Source organism: Felis catus, chromosome F2 (genome assembly GCF_018350175.1).
Source record: "Felis catus isolate Fca126 chromosome F2, F.catus_Fca126_mat1.0, whole genome shotgun sequence".
Taxonomy (NCBI): domain Eukaryota; kingdom Metazoa; phylum Chordata; class Mammalia; order Carnivora; family Felidae; genus Felis; species Felis catus.
Genome location: NC_058385.1, coordinates 43,559,097 through 43,577,862, shown reverse-complemented (window position 1 = coordinate 43,577,862; position 18,766 = coordinate 43,559,097). Strand labels below are relative to the sequence as shown.

The 18,766-nt window shown below is 38.1% G+C and overlaps 1 protein-coding gene across 8 annotated transcripts in view; it reads right to left on the bottom strand.

Moving 5' to 3' along the window:
* Nucleotides 1–18,766, bottom strand: part of CPQ (carboxypeptidase Q) — a 429,842-nt gene that overhangs the window by 128,073 nt on the left and 283,003 nt on the right. For all 8 annotated transcript variants that reach the window (XM_045050098.1, XM_019822921.3, XM_019822922.3 and 5 more), the window contains exon 7: nt 12,569–12,770. In XM_045050098.1, coding sequence (XP_044906033.1) covers nt 12,569–12,770 — 202 coding nt within the window. The remainder of the gene's footprint in view (nt 1–12,568; nt 12,771–18,766) is intronic.

The following is an 18,766-nucleotide window of genomic DNA, read 5'->3' as shown; positions in this document are numbered from 1 at the left end:
CTTTGTTATAAAAACAGGATGATGGGGAGACTTAATTCACTGTTAGAAATCCCCATGAGGGGAATGTATGAGAATATTAGGTTAAGTGGTTGTTGTGTTTTGTTTTTTTTTTTTTAACTTTAATACTGAGCAAAGGAAGGATCTTAAGCCAAAGTTACCTGAACTAAAGAGTCTATTATATATATCATTGAAATATAACTCATTTCTAGAGTAAAAAGTCTTTATCCAAATCCGAACTCAATTTTATCCAAATCTCTCTCTCTTTCTTTTTTAATTTTAGAGAGGGAGAGAAAGACAGAGTGAGAGAGCATGTGCACGAGAGTGAGGGAAGGGCAGAGGGAGAGAGAATCCTAAGCAGGCTCCGTGCTCATTGTGAAGTTGGACACAGAGCTCAATCCCATGACCCTGGAGTCAAGAGTTGAAATCAAGAGTTGGAGGCTCAACTGACAGCCACCAAGGTGTCCCATTACCCAAATCTCTTGCATTATGATATTTTTTCTATTGCTTCCATAATCCCATACTTACTAAAGTAATCAAATTGATAAATATACTTTAGCAGATTTTTTTATAAGAAATTGATGAGCTATCACAGTACTCTAAGGCTTATTTGACTCCAAATATATCCAATTACAGTCAGACTTCATTGTTGATACTGAGAATTCCAGTGCAACCAGTGTCGACCACTGTGCAATGTTTCGTGGGACTACTCTATGTCTAACTAGAAGGTTTAATTTGGCAAAACTTCAAGCAGCAAAACATAAAAAATAAGTTCAGCTTTAGCAAGAAACTGCTAGAAGACAGGCAGACCAATCTGTTAGGTGTGTGATCTATGAAGCTAGGTTTTGCCTTGAGTCTCTGAAAGGAGGAAGATGTGGGTTAGATTGAAACCTACCCAATGGCTGGGATTGAGCTCTATTATGCCTCACTTCTGGCTGTCCTAAATCCTCAGACTGGCATTCAGGTCCCAGCTGGGATCCTAGGCACCTTTTCAGCTTTAGTTTATTTCCCTATATTAAACTCCAGCCAAACCAGACTATTCATCCTTTCAAGAACCCATTGCGTGTTTTAACCTATGCAATTTTGTTTATTTCCATCATTTCATGTGGAATGCACTCCTTCTCTATCCAACAAAACTCTATTTTTTCTTGAGATTCAGGCAAATTGTCACCTCTTCTGTGATGCCCCTCACAATTTAGTTCTTCTTTTGCCTGAACTTCTATTGTACTTTGTTCTTCCTGTGTCTCAACCCTCCAGTAACTCCTTGAGGATAGGGAGTGTACCTTATATATGACATTGGAATAAAATGGACCAATATATTAATTCTGGGTTTTCCGCTTAACAGTTCTGTTACTTTGGACAAAGGAAGCCCCTTGAGCCCCAACTGTCTCATCTGAAAATTGGTTACAGAATAATAATGTATACTTCAAAAGATTCTTATAAAATTTTGAGATAATGTATGTAAAACAGCTAGAATAACACTTGAGACATAGCAGACACTCAATACATGTTAAATTCCCTCTTTATTCCTCTTGTCTGAACGTCATATAATATTTATTAGGTATCTCTTGAATGAATGAATGAACGAATGAATGAATGAAATTGTGAAACTGTCTGAGTCAGGTCTAAGAAGAAAGAGTACACAGTAGTATATCCTGAGAATTCAATGATGACACTCAGGGTAATTATTTTAATAAGTCTCATAATCATTCTTATCTGTAACCTCTTTTTTGATTTATAAAGAAAAATTATAAATAGGCATTTAAACATTTTGGAAATTAGTAGTTTTGGGTTTTAAGACAAAAATATGAAAAACGGCAATGATATCACATTAAGGGTAATTTGTATTGTAGGTTAACAGAAATTTGTATATCTCTAGAGGAATATACATACTAAAGACAAATAATCCTATAATAAACAAACTGCTTTCAATAATCATGCTGTTACTGGTTGTGTGGTATTGCTATTCTGAAACTACTATGTGTGTGTTGTGGGATAAGGCAAATGAGTGGTTATGCTGTTGCATTAAGAACCAGGAATTTTGGCAAGGGAAAAGGAAATGCAGATATAACATCAGTGAGGTAAGGTACAACTTTGTAATCCTGAGATTTAATTGGAAATATAATATACTTCATAATATACTTTTTCTTAGAGAAAAAATATACATATTTCCTAGTTCTATCCACTGAAATGACCTAGAAACATTGACCAAGTCACTAGCAATAAGCACACTTAATGTTCAGACTGTGGCCTCTAAATACCATGACATACTAGAAGAAACTGGGCTCTTTGGAGAAATAGCTAATTCCAGATCTGGGAAGGAAATATACAAGATGGTCTGGAACATTTTGTCACATCACAAAGCTAGAACACTATCAATAACTACAAGAGTCATGTCAAAAGGACTCAGGGACCAGCTTTAAAAGGCTCTCACTGGCCAGAGAGGATAATTTGAGCATAAAATAAACATACTTATTGCAACAGAATGAAGCACAACTATATTTTTAAGTCTAATAGTAAACAGCAATAGCAAAAAATAATCCAATTAGTTATTTTTGGAGGATACTAAGGAACCAACTAGTACATTTTAAAATAGGTAAGTAAAGGGAAAGAATGAAACATTTATCTTACCTTTATTAAATGAAAGTACCTCAGGGTGATCAGACAGTCAATACGGGGAAAGCTCTTTTTTATAGAATTGTTTCAACTAATAATCAAAATTACCGTTTGCAACCCCAATGAAATAACCTTCAATGACTGTTAACATCAAAAAAAGAGAGGCAAGTATATACTACTCCTGATGGAGGTAAAAAGCAGCACCTAAGAAGTATTCTTGCCAAAAAAAAAAAAAAAAAAAAAAAGTAAAGAAAAATCAAACTTGCATCAGATGAAGCCTCTAGCTTCAACCACCAATTCACAGGAAATATATGGGAGAGTGAAAACATGTTAAATGGTTCCATGGGAATGGAATTAGCTAAATCCAGACTATAAAGAAATCCCAAGGGACAAATTACTTGGTTTCTGTAACAAACAAGCAGCAAGAAAGAAGAAAGATGAAGGTAAAACCTATGGATTAAAAAAGACTTAAAAGATACCAACCACATCAACCGATTACATTGTTTAAACCTTACTGGAATCCTGGTTTAACAAAGAAAACTGTGGAGGGGGGAAAGAGTTTGGACACAACTGAAAACATTTGAAATCTGGCCCTATATTTGGTATGATATTAAGAAATGATTGTAAAATATTTTTAGGAGGAATAATAGATTGTAGTTACACACACACACACACACACACACACACACACACACACATGAGTCCTTTACCTTTTAGAGATACAAATTAAAATATTTACAAATGAAATAATATAAAGGTGGGCATTTGCTTCAAAATAATCTCTGTGTAGGAGAGTGATTGGGGTATGGATGAAATATAATTGCCCACGAATGAAGAATTCCTGAAGTGATGAATACGTGGGGATTCATTAATTATTCTACTTTTGTATCTAATCCACTTGAAATTTTCTGTAATAAATTTTTAAATTCATAATTTAAAATAATCTTGTATGCCAGGCCATTCTGAATTTTACAATCTAACACTTAAAGTAGGGATATACAAAGTTTATGTAGCTGGCAAGGAGGATACATATTTTGAGGTCCTACTTCCTTTGACTCTACTGGCCTTCATATAATTTTAAGGGTTTTTTCCTCAGAAACTTTCAATGTAGCTTTATTTAGTTTTCCATGATGAAGTCTTCCTCCTTATTTTTGTGATTATTAAGTAAACTAACTCACAGTCAGTCTTTGCTGGTGAACTCCTAGAGAAAAGGGGTCTCTTCTTATTTTTGTATCCTCCATAATTTATTTATAATATAGCTACCTGTTGAATGAAGTGTTACATAAGAAGTTAATTTGAGTATCTGTAAAGTATTAGGCGAAACTGACAGAAATTCAAATGCATAGGATGGGGAATCCAGAAGAACTAACCCTGAGACCCTGATAGGGGCAATTAGAGAAATGAAATTTTTCTAGGCTACATCGTTGGAAGGCAGGGGAAACAGCTGAGAGAGAAATTTAAGTCATAGTGTTTTGAGAGTCATTATAATGCAGAAAATGGAGGAATAATTTCATGTTTTCCTCTGATTTTCTACAGCAATTGTCTTTGCAATTCCTCAATCTGCCTTCTCACTCCCAGTCCTCTCACCGAGTCTCCTGCCTGACTGTGATGGGGTATCCACTGGTATGAACTTTATAAACTCCCTTCTAAAACACAGTTCTCGTCAACTCCCTCTTCTGCTGGGGATTTCTGGTGACTTTGCATCAGCTACAAGAGTTTTCCACCCGAAATTTATTCCTCTTCTTCATCTGGCCCAGAGATACTCAACTGTTCTTACCACCCACTGCTCTCCAAGATGAATCCTCTGCTCAGTGACGTTATTTCCCTAACCATTCCCAGTGGGGACACCTGCTTTTGTTCATACTATTTCTGTCACCAGAACTGCCCTTCTCTACCCTTTCTGTCCATTCTGATACTAGATAGTCTTCATTAGCCAACGTAAGCTCTCCTTTTCCAGGTCTTTCCTGTCTCCCATCTTATGAGCTCCTACAGTTATTCTGCATGTAGTATTTATCCTGGTGCTATACCAAAAGCTTCCTTTTACTGTGATGTAGCTTTTCTTGTGTTCCTCTTCAAATCGATACATCTAATCAGCAACCATTTGCTGTATATCTATCATGTGCTAGGTAATAGTGAGTATTGTGGGTATATAAGTATGAATGAAATACTCTCTTGGTCCTTGATTCAGTTAAGAAGATAAAATACAAAGTATATTAACTTTAAAGTGAAAATATGTGCTTTAAAAACAGTTCCAGGTAACAACAGAAGAGACTTCATAAAGCAGTGTGTGACTAACTGCCCAATAGTGTAAAAAATGCCTTCTTCTGCCCCTACACTGTAGTCAGTCATACCAGAGGCATGAGCCAGGTCTGCTTTGGTCAAAATACTCAATGGCTTCTGTGGAGTTGAAGCAGGTCGACTGCGAGGGGGAAAACTATTATTAGTTATTTTGATGAGCAATTTCCAATAGTGTACTATTGATGTGGATGATATACATATCTATCTAGCATATAGCAGTCATGGAATATTAAAGCAAGAGCTCTGACTCACTTGAGCTGGAGATAAGAGGCAGCCACCTGCTATAATTTCCTATGTTACCCTTCTCTCTTTCTAATATTTCTTCTCATTCTTGATTTCTTTGTTGTAGTCTGCCTCTTCTCCTTCCTCTTTCCCTCCCCCACCCCCTACAATGTAAACTCTACAAGAGCAGAGACGTACTAAATCTTTTTCATGTCTGTCCTACGTGTCTAGAGCACCTGGTTTACACTTGAGACATGCTTGAGGGTGGAATGAAACTGCCCACCTGTTTAAATGAAGGCTAGAGTCACAAACCAGAGATTGCTCTTTTCATGTACCCAGTGGGGCGAGGTCTGCTCACCAACAGGAATGGTCTCTCTAGACATTATTGGCAGAGAGCGTTTCCACCACAAAGGAGGAATCTCTTAATCAGGGACGGAAAGGGGCATAGAGATGCAGTGTTGGACTACTCCATCTGGGGACTAGGAGACATACGAGTCCTGGGTTCAGAGGTTGGACCTTCAATTTATTTTACATTACCATTCCTGCTTGTGTCCTGACATTCTCCTTTCTTGGAACATATTAGAAGAGAGGCCTTTGGAAATGTAGGAATGGAAAGTTTTGTTTAGTTCTGTTTAATGTCATATGAGGTATTAGAAACAAACAAGATGGAAAATATGTGACATTCTGAGTATTCTGCATATTTGGTACTTCAATATGGAGTCTGAACTTTTTAATCATAAAATGATGAAAGAAATTGTGATTTTAAAAACAATACAATATGTGAAGAAAGAGGACAGCTCAATGAAGCAAAGCTGTCCCTAAAGTAATCACAGCTTATAGTTATGGCATTAGAGTTTATAAACCTCTTTCACATTATCCTACTCTTTCTACAAACCTAAACCCTACCTACTCAGCATTTGATTCATGGACACTTTGTCGAGGGCCAGGCACTTCTCAGGTACTTGGAACTCTGAGGAATTCACCATCAATCACCTTACGGTGAAAAGAGTAAACACCACAAGGAGAGGGCATTATGGGGGCATACCCAAGGTACACTCATCCAGATCAGTAGGAGTAAAGAAGGCTTGTGAGAGGAGAACAAGTTGCTGAACCATAGATGAATAGGAGTTAGCTGCTGAAGAAGACAAAACCAACTGGGTCCAATGGCAAGGAAATGGGAGAGCACAGGTGTACCAGGAACTTCGGGGAATGAGATTTGTACAGGAGATTAACAGAAAGGGGTGGGGAGCCATGACACCAGACATGGCTGGTGTGGTGGCCGCACACCAGAGAGTGGAACAAGAAACACCTTGAATTCCATGCTAGGTAAAGATTATACTCTGAAGACAACGGGGAGATGTTGAAAGATTTTAAGCAAGAAGCAGAGACAAACAGATATTGCAGCTTTTCTTAGTTGCTTACCAGAGGAAATCCTCATCTTCTTCCTAAGGAATCCCAATTTTTCTTGTATATCAGGAGGCTACACTTTCAGTGGTGACTGGGCCCCACTCTAGGCCCAGAAAGTAAAATTTGATCAAAATAAACCAGTGTTGGTAATTCCACTCCATCGCCTCTGCCTAATTTAGCCACAGGCATGTTTTACAATTTTGGCCAATGAGACTACGGAAAAAATCTGCTTTGCGGCTTCTGGGTGAGATTGCCTCACGATTAAAAAGAGATATCCATTATGGACATTCTCTCTTCCACTGTTGCACAGTGTGTGAGAATTTGTTGCTTAGAACAACTGCAGCTATCTTGGGAACGTGGGGTGGGGGGGACTAGTCTGAAGACAAAAGTCAACATGCTGAGGATGGCGAAGTGGAAAGATGTAAAGAACCGAGGTCCTTGATGTGGTAGTGGACGAAATCAATTATTGTGCAACTACTCATTCCCGAGCTCTTTTTAAGTGAATTTAAAATTTGCTTTTCTTCTGTTTGATTTTTCAAGGAAAAGCAACCCAACTAATAGATTGATTTTCAATTTAGAATGTTCATTTTGGAAGCAGTGAGCCAATTAGATGGAAGGGGTCTAAGAACGCAGGCTGGGGTGTTAGTAGGAAGCTGCCATTGGAAAATCAGTGAATACTGATGAGACAGGTCTGTGTGGTGGAGAGAAGTGAACAGGTTTAAGAAATAAATGAAATTCAGAGTAAGTGGGACTTGGAGACCATTCTGTTGTATGTAATGGATGATGACTCTGTGGTTTCTGGATGGTGGTGCCAGTCAGTGAGATAGGGGACAGAGGAGGAGGAGTACATATTGTGGCTTGGTGGTTACCATACTTGTTTTGCATAAAAGATAACCAAGTCTCACTCAATAGAATGTATAGTTTGTGAGAGCACAGATCTTATCTATCTTCTTTACTACTGATTCCCTAGTGCCATACAGTAGATAATTAGTAAGAATGCTTGATAATAAATGAGTACAGACATATAGATGGCCAACGGATACAAAAAGATGCTCAGCATCACTAATCATCAGGGAAAAGCACATCAAAACCACAATGAGACATCACCTTACACCTTTCAGAATGGCAAGTATTAAAAGGACAAGAAATAACAAGTGTTGAGGAGGATATGGGGGAAAAAGTGTGGATGAGGATGTGCACTTTTGGTGAGAATGTAAATTGGTGCAACCACTGTGGAAAACAGTACGGAGTTTTCTCAAAAAAGTAAAAATAGAAATATCATATGATCCAGTAACTCTGTTTCTGGGTGTTTACCCAAAGAAAACTAAAACATGAATTCAAAAAGATATATGTACCCTTATGTTTATTGCAGCATTATTTATAATAGTCAAGATATGGATGCAACCTAAGTGCCCATCAATAGATGAATGGAATAGGAAGATGTGATATATGTACATGTGTACATGTATATATGTATATGTGTATGTGTATATGTGTATGTGTATATGTGTATATATATGTGTGTATATATGTATGTGTGTGTATATATATGTATATACATGAATGTAATATTATCCAGCCACAAAAAAGAATGAGATATTGCCATTCATAACAACATGTATGAACCTAGAGGGTATTATGCTAAATGAAATAAATCAGATAAAGAAAGACAAATATCATATGGTTTCATTTATATGTGAAATCTAGAAAACAAAGCAAATGAAGAAACAAAGCAGAAACAGACCTATAAATACAGAGAACAAATGTAGTTGCCAGAGGGAAGGGCGCTGGAGGGATGAGCAAAATGAGTGAAGGGGAGTGGGAGGAACAGGCTTCCAGTTATGGAATGAGTAAATCATGGAGATGAAAGGCAAAGCATAGGAAATATAGTCAATGGTATTGTAATAGGATTGTATGGTGACAGAATATGGTGGTAGCTACATTGTGGTGAGTACAGCATAACATATAGACTTGTTAAATCACTATGTTGTGCACCTAAAACCAATGCAACATGTGTCAGCTATACTTCAATTTAAAAAATATAAAGAAAAAAATGAGCGTGGCTGAGAAAAATGACATCATTTGCCTAAGATAGCCCATGCAGTTAGACACTATAAAGCCAGAAAACACTCTCTAATTCTTTCCAGCGCACTGTCTACCACATGACAACAATATTAGAAAAAGGTTGACTCAGAGTTTGAAGCAGAGGAAACTCTTATTGGTAGGTATGGAATAGGGTAGGCTCACTCCCTCAGGTCACATTAAGAGAGTGTCTAATTTTTTCATTAATGTGTATTTCATAGAAGAGTTTCTAAAGAAAGAAGATGTCTGAGAAGGATGCATGCAAGGACATTTGGAAAACGTGGATTATATCTCATTACTGACATATTCCGAATGAAATAGACTCCTCTTGTTCTAACCTGGAGCTTGTAATTAGATAATCAGGTAAAAAAAATTAAGATGGAAAGTCTCTCTGCTCTCTAGAGTTTTTGAATAGAGACTAACCAAAATCTCTTAGACCACTCTAAGCCATGCTCTATTTACCATTAATGTATGAGAATCATTAAAGACTAGAAGATATTATTCAGCATTTCCTTTCAGTCTTTATTCCTTTAAGGGAAATAATCCTAACTGTTGTAGCCTCCCTAATTTATGCCAATCTTCTACTATTTTTTCTACCTGTATATCTCTTTTCTCAGCATCCTTCATTTTCTCCACAGTCTTAAGATGAGGGACCCGAAGCGTGTTGAGAAAATAATTGTTTCTGTGGTTTTGTTTTCTCCTCTCATGTCAGATTTACTAGAGTTTAAATGTTTCCCAAAATTAAGCTAAGAACTACAGAAGAAGAAAAGTAGAAACCATTGACTTTAACTTCAAAGAATTGATCACTGGGTACTCCTAGTAATCCAAGAACAATATTAGTGTGTAATTCAAATGCCAGATTGTGGGACACAAAAGTATTTTGGAAATTTAGAAAAGCAATAGAGTGCCATGGGCTGTTGTGGAAGGATTCACGGATACTGATGAAAACAGAGTGAACCTTAAAGAGCATCTAGGATTTGGAAGGGAAGAATAGGAAGGAGTATAGAAGGAAGTAGCAATGGGAGTAGGTTGGAGTGTAAAAATATCTAGAATACTCAGTTTATGTGGAAAACACATCTAAGATACTTTAAGAAAGCAAACTTCCTCCCTCCAAAGCCTTATCTTTATGTTGATAGTTATTATGTCCATTATGGATATCATATAGATGGATGAAGGACAGCATCTCTCTTCTCCAAAGATGAACGTTTCTTTCATCAATCAATCTACTTGGCTTCTATAATCAATGAAAATCATGTTGAATTTTAATTCTATCTGTGTTCTTAATTAGTATTTCACTATTGAGTACATAAGGAACATGAAAAAAAATGGGGCCCGCCATCAGACTACAGAAATTTGATAGGCATAGGACATGGTAGGGGCTCAATAAATACTTATTGAGTCAGTGGAGGAAAGAAAAGAAAAAGAGAAAGAAGAAAGATGGTGTTTGGGATATTATTTCTCATTGATTTTTCAAAAGTTAGGTGAGCAGTTATTTAAATCATAATTAATATTTTGAATACCATCTTTAGATTTAAGTTACTGTAACTTGCCAGGTTTTCATGAATAGAGGGTATACATACAGCTGGCATATTCTTATTTCTTTTTCTGATTAACTATGGTTCTTCATCTTTTTCTAAAATTCCTGAAATTTTCAATAGGTAAAAAGAGACACAATATAAGCAGTTCCATCATTTCTTCCAGAAATAGACCAAATTTGAAATATCAAAAGATAGCTTAATGGTAAGAGGGGAAGACAGAAATAATTTGGTTCCATCTTACAGTATTCTGAAGGAAATTAAAAAGAATTCCAGGAAACATTAGCTGCTGTCTAAATGAACCACTGACGTTTTATAAGCCTTCCTGATCCACCGAGGTAGAGAGGGGAGTGGAACAAAGAATGTTAGAAGAAATAAGTAGTTATTTACAATAACAAACTCCTTTCCCCAGGGGTAAAATTTTCTAGAGCAGGAATGAACTGAAATCCTTTGCATAAGTAAGAGCTGAGTAAGACAAACATTTCAGACACTGCCATAGATTTGGAAGGCCATCTCAGCATTCCAGACTCCCCTGTGTTGCTGCACATTGTGGGAAAAGGGCCACCAGCCTTGAAAACAAAGTGGCCTGGTCTCAGGATAACTTTTGCCCTTAAGAGCAGGATAGCCTTGGCTAAGTTATTTAGTCCCTCTGAATCTGATTCTTTAATTGCAAAATAGGGATGACTGTACCTTCCCCTTAGCATGGTTGTATGGATAAAAAAGAGTGTCTACAAAAGCCTCATAGAGTGCCTGATCAGTAACAAGAGCTCAAGAAATTGTAACTTGTATTAATTCTCAAGAAACCATAATGGAGCTCAAATTCCCCACTCCACTCCATTAGTTGCTGATCAAATCTGACCTCACGTTGGCAAGAGGAAAAGGCCTCCTTACCTTTCCAATCCTTACCAATCAAACCAACCTGTTAATTGCAAACAGAACCATTCTTATGAACATCTACATGGAAGGAATAAAGCTAGAGCAAATTCTCAATTATCCAGTGCAACGAAAGCAAGCGACCCTGGGAGCAGAGATTTTACAAGTTTCTTTGTTCTACTTCTGGTTTTGGTTTCAGCTCCTCCCTGGCCCTCCACACACCCCCGGTCTCCACTTCAATTCACCCACAGTCTGTCAGTCTTTTCCTTACATTTACCACCCCACAAACTTACTCAGCCTTTCTCAATTTTTGAGAACATCCCTATGAAAAAAGTTAAGCCTTGGGAAAAATCTAAAATTCAAACAAATTATTCCATATAGCTTAAAAGGGCAAATTGCCTTCCCTTAGACCTTGATCATAATTAGAACTGACAGAAATGTGAGGAGTCTCAGATCTGTCCAGATGATGCACAGCCCCATCAATGCAAATGATATTTCAAAATATGGTTAAAATGTACACACGCCATGAAACAGAATCTAGGTTCTTGCATTAGAATAAAGGAAAGCTCCTTCTATTTTTAGTTATGAAAGATTATTATAAACCTTCAAACTTAAAATATGTTTTAAAAATATACAATATCTTAAGGATAAGCTTTTTAAAAATCTTAAACCCATGCAGCATGCTATTGGTGAAATCTATTTTGCACCTATGAATGCTCTGTAGCCACAGAAATAGTTCTGGAAACAGTAACGTTAAAACTACTGAATGGCATAATACAAATAGATCCTTTAACAATGTTTTTGATTATGGATATAAGGAGGGAACAACTTCAGTTCATAGATGCTTAATATCATCAATAACCCTTTCCCATGGCCAGTCTAGGGCAAATTTGAGAAGCAGTATACAAAGACTGTTTCACGTTCTAGTTCTGTGACCTCTTGAGGCCAACTCCTATTCTGTAAGTTTATCCTTCCCCAGGACTTGTCTTTAAAATATCAACCTGATAAATCACTGATCATGTGAGATTAGTTTATGTCCAAGAGTTTTCATTAAGAAAAAAAGATGAGTAGGAAGTACCCTACCCTCAAAAAATAAAGCTCTACTGGTAAAATTTCAGATTCCATGGTATTTGGGTAGGGAATTATTTGGGTCAGAAAAGATTTCCTAGCACAGAGCTAGAACTAGAAGCATATTAGTAGTAATAATTGCTTTGTACTCGATTTCTCAAATTTTGGTCATGAGATTACCATTTAGATACCTGTTTTAAAAAATAACCAAAAAAAACACACCATATTTGTAGGTGCAATCCAGGAATCAGTAAAGCAGAATTTCTGGGAGTGAGGAACTTATAATTTAGAAAAAAAATACAAATGAGTATTATTATTCCAAGTCTGGAAGTCATCAGATTATGGACAAAGCTTAGAGTTTCCGTGTATTAACTGGCCTATCAGTATCCTCTGTGGCATGTTTGAATAGCAATTTTATTTTAAATCAGTAGCAGAACCTAAGGAACACCAACTTCATTGTTTAGTCTTACCAGGCACTCCAGCTTGGATCCAGAAGTTAATGTCTGTCCCTTCTCCAGCCCTAAAGACCTGTGTGATGTTGACAGGCTGCAGCAGGCTCATGACCTCCTCCACGATGGTCCTGGCCTTTTCGCTGCCAGTGAATTGCAGCCCAGAGGGTAAGAAGGTTCCCAGATCAGACTCCATCACCAGGCTGTAGTTGGAAATATTTGCCTAAACAGAAGAGAAAAGTGTTTGGTTCGTTATCTGTTGCCTCTGTGCTTTCTCCTTGGGAACTATCAAACAATAATAATCAAATGCTTTATCTCCTCGGCAGTTCTTACCAAAACACACGCTTCTCTGCCTGACCTCGGGTCTGGTCTGCATGCTAGTTAAGTGCTCTGAGATGTACAATTACTCATCTTGGGATTTGCCAAACACAAGTTGACTTGGAAGGATTAAAAAAATATAATGAAAGGAAATATAAGGCTTAATATTGAAGTTACTCAATTATTTCTGCTAGCAATAATAGTCTTTCCACCAATTTTCTTAAATGCTTAGTGTGTACCAGGATACGATTCCTACTACATGGTAGGGACCTCCAGATAGTGTGAGTCATGCTCAGACAAAAGAAGGTATGCCCTGCGGACCTATTTCTCCGTTTTTTTCTTTCCTCTAAATGAGTATTTGATCTTATTTTAATTGTGAGTTCTGCTGAAGCTTAAAGGCATCAAACCGACAGGTCTGTCTTGGATTTCTGATGTTGTTGTTGTTCCGTTTGTTGAATCCCCAGGGAGGGAGCTAATAGGACAACACATGAAGCACTGCTCTCTCTGGTGTACAACCAGAGCACTTGAAACCCTGGCAACTGTGTCAGGCCACTAGTTTGTAAGCTCTTTCCAAATAAAGTCTGCTAAGAAAGCACACAGTGGTTTCGTGTAGCCTATATTGTCACTGCAAGGGCTTAGAATATAAGACGCTGTCGCCAGGTTGCACAACTAAATTGCCACACAGCCCTAAGACTCACAAGTTTAAGGACCTAAAAACTAGCCTGACCTTCTGTTTCTCAGGAGCCATTCACTTCTCCAAGACTGGTCTACTACCAACAACTACCTGGTTGAGTTATTCCCACGCTATCCTTGGATGGCACCGCTAACCATTCCTTAATACTCACCCAGTAAAAGTCAATTAATAACATTTGCACAAGGCTTCCAGAGAGGTTTCACATTTGCAATCTCCTTTTATCTGCTTCTATAACCCATAAAGTAGACAAAGCAGCTTTATAAGGTTGATGCTGTTTTACAGAAAAGGAAATGAGGATTATAGAGGTCAAGTGATTTGCTCAACGTTACACAGTTGTAAATGGTAGAGCTGAGTCTGGAATCCTACACTTCCCAGGACTCCACACTGCCATCACTAGCATAGGATGGAGTGATAAGTAAGGCTTGTTCTGAATTAGAATGATTTCTCACTTACATAACAGTCTGAGGGCTGCATGTTTTTTTTTCTAGAACAGATTCCTTTTTACGATGATCTCCTAACTTGCCATGGAAGTGTACTATTGTTACAAGGGCAAGAACAGGAATGGTGGATTCTAAAGGAGGGTCTTGCAGGCAATTATAGGACTGAATGGGGTGGCCCGTGGGATTAGCAACATGCTTTGTTGCTAATGATTGATAAAGTTAACAAAGCAGAAGTCTTCTCACATTTCCACTCTCGTTTCTAGGAGGTTTCTGTCTTTATGGTAATTTTCAGAGAAGGACCTGAGGCACTTATAATCAAATGTGTCATCTCAGCTTTCAGCTGTGGCTACTGCACAACAGCAGCATCATTAGAGTTAATAATACTCACAATGTTTGCATTAATGTCTCACATTCAGGGCTGGTTTAGCTAGCACACTGATGCTAGGTCAGCAAGTTGACATGTTATTTGGCAGTCCTAACCTTCTCCCCTCATATGTCCTGCTACTTCTTACCCCAAACTCTACCCTCTGTAAAAAAGAGAATAGAAACATCACAATAATCTGCAAAATGAAAACATAATTGGATAATCTTATATGTGAGGTTCCCATACTACAGGCAGATCCCATCCTTCCAACAAGAAAATTAGACAGAGTGCTCCTAGTCTCACACTATTTAGGTTAAAGTGGGGCTAGGCAGCAGTTTGGCTGTGAGATCCAACACTATGGAGCAGCCTGGTGAGGCGACACAGCCCTGGACCCACGCTATTCTATTTCATGCTGGGCTACCAAGGGGGTCACTGGCTTTCTCTCTCTGTCCCCAAGTCTTGTCATCTTGGCCTCTGGCTTCTCCATCGGTAGGGTGGGAGAAATGCTCTTTTTCAAAGCTTGAATAATGAGCCAGTGCATATGGAGCTTTGAGCACCTTCAAAGGTAAGACCTTTGTGGATCACAGTGAGAGTGGCTGCGTGAGTTGAACTTGCCAGAGCTCTTCACAAAATGTGCATTAAAAACTTCTTGGCCCTCTGATTCGGCTGCAAATGAACAGACGTCCTAGGGACAGGGGCTCTACAGTTTGTGAATGCCCCTGTACAATGTCACAGGATGTTGCTAGGGACATAAAGAAATAATGTATATAATGAAGTTTTTAGCGGTATGTGTGGCAGCCAGTTTAGCAGAGAGATAAAAGAGTATGGGCTTTGGAATTACTCAGACTGGGTTCAATTCTCAGATGAATCAGTCATTGGCTGTGTGACTTCATGCCGTCTATGTAACCTCTCAGTTTCTTCCTCTGTGAAATGGGCATGACAATGGCAGCCAGTTCACGGAGTTGTAAGAAAGAGTTCATGGTGAAGCCTGGTGCAGAATTTGCACTTAATAAGGTTGTCCTTACTGGTCTTACTACTAAGCGTCTATACTTCTCAAACTTCCAAGGATGGTCTCCCCATAAACCATTCAGTTAGCTGTTACAAAGATGACAGGTGGCATTTTTCAGGGCTGCCTATTACCAGATATTGTAGGAAATGCTTTCCAGCTTATGCCAGGTAATTCTCACAACCATTCTGTGAGACAAGCGGTACTGTAGTTCTCATTTCACAGAGGAAGCAATGAGGTTTAGTAACGTTACCTAACTTTTCCAAGGTTACCCTGTCAGTCAGTGGAGCAGCCAGAATTCAGATGCAGAGGTCGGCTTTCCAAAGCTCTCCACCCTCCACCACCCTGTCTGCTGAAGCTTTCTCCCAAGTGTCAGGCCACAAGTCCTCGGTTTTAATTTAAAAATACAGGGACTGTAGTTAAACAAATGCATAGAGTTTAAAGTTATTTTTCATGATCATAATAAAAGGTCTGCTTGGGCAGAATTTATCATCCCTGCTAATAAAGTAATTTGATTAAGCAAAGGAAAGAGTAAACAAAACAAAAACTAAACTAAACAAAACAAAAATCCCCAAAAAGCAAACAAGTCTTGCCCCACAATTTCCTCCCAACTAGGAATAAAAAGCCTAAAATAATAAAACATCTTTTCAAGCTGAATTACACAGGATGTTCAGATGTCAGTAAACCAGAATTCTGGCGTAGGTAGAGACATGTTTAATTTCTATTCATGTAGAATTTTATTAGCTGCTGCTAACATGATGGCAGCATTCTATTGTTTTCTATTTATATATAAACATCTCCATATGTTTTCAATAAAGAACTAAGAAAACACATCACCCACCATCCATGGCATTCATTTATGGAGTCACTGTCTAATTGTTAGCACATGGTGAAGGACTCGGGAAAATAAAAGGTCTCTGCACAAAGAAACTGGAATGAGTAAGCTAGGTCACTGGGCTGTTAGAACTGCTGCTTCTCGGGAATGCGTCATTACAAACATCCGTGTTCCTCACTACGCCACGAGTTGCTGGGAATGCACTCCATGTGGATTTGAAAAGCTGATCACAGTTAGTGACAGGCCAGGAGTCATGCCCGTTCCCCTCAACCATCTTAGCGCACATAACAAGATCTTTGTCCTTCTGTTTTCAGGCTGTAGGAAGAAATCTGTTTCTAGAGACTGAAAACTTTATTCCTGAGATAACCAGCGCCAGTTGAGAGAAGCTGTGGCACGTAGATGAGGAGGCTGAGCAGCTCAAAGATAAGCTCAGATATTATCTGTAAGCCCCCACTTTGCTCTCGTAATAAAGAGAAAAGTCTCGTTATTAGGAGCCATGGAAACTGTTGTTCATTGCTGTGTAATGTACATAACGCAATGAGGGGAGATGCTCCTGGGTAACTTAGTTTGGCATCATTGGATTAGGCAATATCTGCTCAGGGTTGAGGACCCATAATTTTGTCTTGTGCTACAATCACATCCTATCACACTTCCTTTCTTTTTTCTTTTCTGAGAGCACCAGGTTACTCTGCCAAAGAACAATTTGGTAACTATTAGCATTCTTCAGGTGCAATGAAAGATTAAAAAGAAAAAAATGTTTAAAATACATACTGCACGCTTACTCCCTAATATAAACACAATATAAACACCTAAATGCTTACTCCCTAATATAAACACAAAGATGATGTTTGTGTTCTTTGCTTTTATAAAATTCCAGGCGATTCTTCTTCAGAAATATAGATTCAAGTTCAACAACATCTCCTTTCCCCTCAAATTTGGCTTTCTTCTTTCTTTGTTTTTTAATTTTATTTTTTTAATATAATTTATTGTCCAGTTAGCTAACACAGAGTGTATGCAGTGTGCTCTTGGGAGTAGATTCCCATGATTCATTGCTTACATACAACACCCAATGCTCACCCCAACAAGTGACGTCCTCAATGCTCATCACCCATTTTCCCTTCTCCCCGGCACCGCCCACCAACCCTGTTTGTTCTCTGTATTTAAAAGTCTCTTATGGTTTGTCTCCCTCTCTGTTTGAAACTATTTTTTCCCCTTCCCTTTCCCCATGGTCTTCCGTTAAGTTTCTCAAATTCCACATATGAGTGAAAACATATGATTTCTGTCTTTGACTGACTTATTTCACTTAGCATAATACCCTCCAGTTCCATCCACATTGTTGCAAATGGCAAGATTTCATTCTTTCTCATTGCCAAGTAGTATTCCATTGTATATATAAACCACATCTTCTTTATCCATTCATCAGTTGATAGACATTTGGGCTCTTACCATAATTTGGCTATTGTTGAAAGCGCTGCTGTAAACATTGGGGTACATGTGCCCCACTTTTATATCAGCACTTTTATATCCGTTGGATAAATTCCTAGTAGTGCTATTGCTGGGTTGTAGGGTAATTATATTTTTAATTTTTTGAGGAACCTCCACACTGTTTTCCAGAGTGGCTGCACCAGTTTGCATTCCCACCAACAGTGCCAGAGGGTTCCCGTTTCTCCACATCCTTGCCAATGGAAAAACATTCCATGCTCATGGATTGGAAGAACAAATATTGTTAAAATGTCAATACTAACCAAAGCAATCTATACTTAAATTACATTCCAATTAAAATTACTCCAGCATTCTTCTCAGAGCTAGAACAAATAATCCTAAAATTTGTATGGAACCACAAAAGACCCTGAATAGCCAAAGTAATGTTGAAAAAGAAAACTAAAGCAGGAGGCATCACAATATTTGACTTTAGCTTCTACTACAAAACTGTAACCATCAAGACAGTATGGTATTGGCACAAAAACAGAGACATAGACCAATGGAATAGAATAGAGAACCCAGAATTGGACCCACAAATGTATGGCCAACTAATCTTTGACAAAGCAGGAAAGAATATCCAGTGGAAAAAAGACAGTCTCTTCAGCAAATGGTACTGGGAGAACTGGACAGCAACATGTAGAAGAATGAAACAGACCATTTTCTTACACCATACACAAAAATAAACTCAAAATGGATGAGAGACCTAAATGTGAGACAAGAAACCATCAAAACCCTAGAGAAGAAAACAGGCAACAATCTCTTTGACATCAGCCACAGCAACTTCTTACTAGACATGTCTCTGAAGGCAAGGGAAATAAAAGCAAAAATGAACTATTGGGACCTTATGAAGATAAAAAGCTTCTGCACAGCAAAAGAAACAATCAACAAAACTAAAAGGCAACTGACAGAATGGGAGAAGATATTTGCAAATGACATATCAGATAAAGGGTTAGTATCCAAAATCTATAAAGAACTTACCAAACTCCACACCCAAAAAACAAATAATCCAGTGAAGAAATGGGCAGAAGACATGAATAGACACTTTTCCAAAGAAGACATCCAGATGGCCAACAGACACAT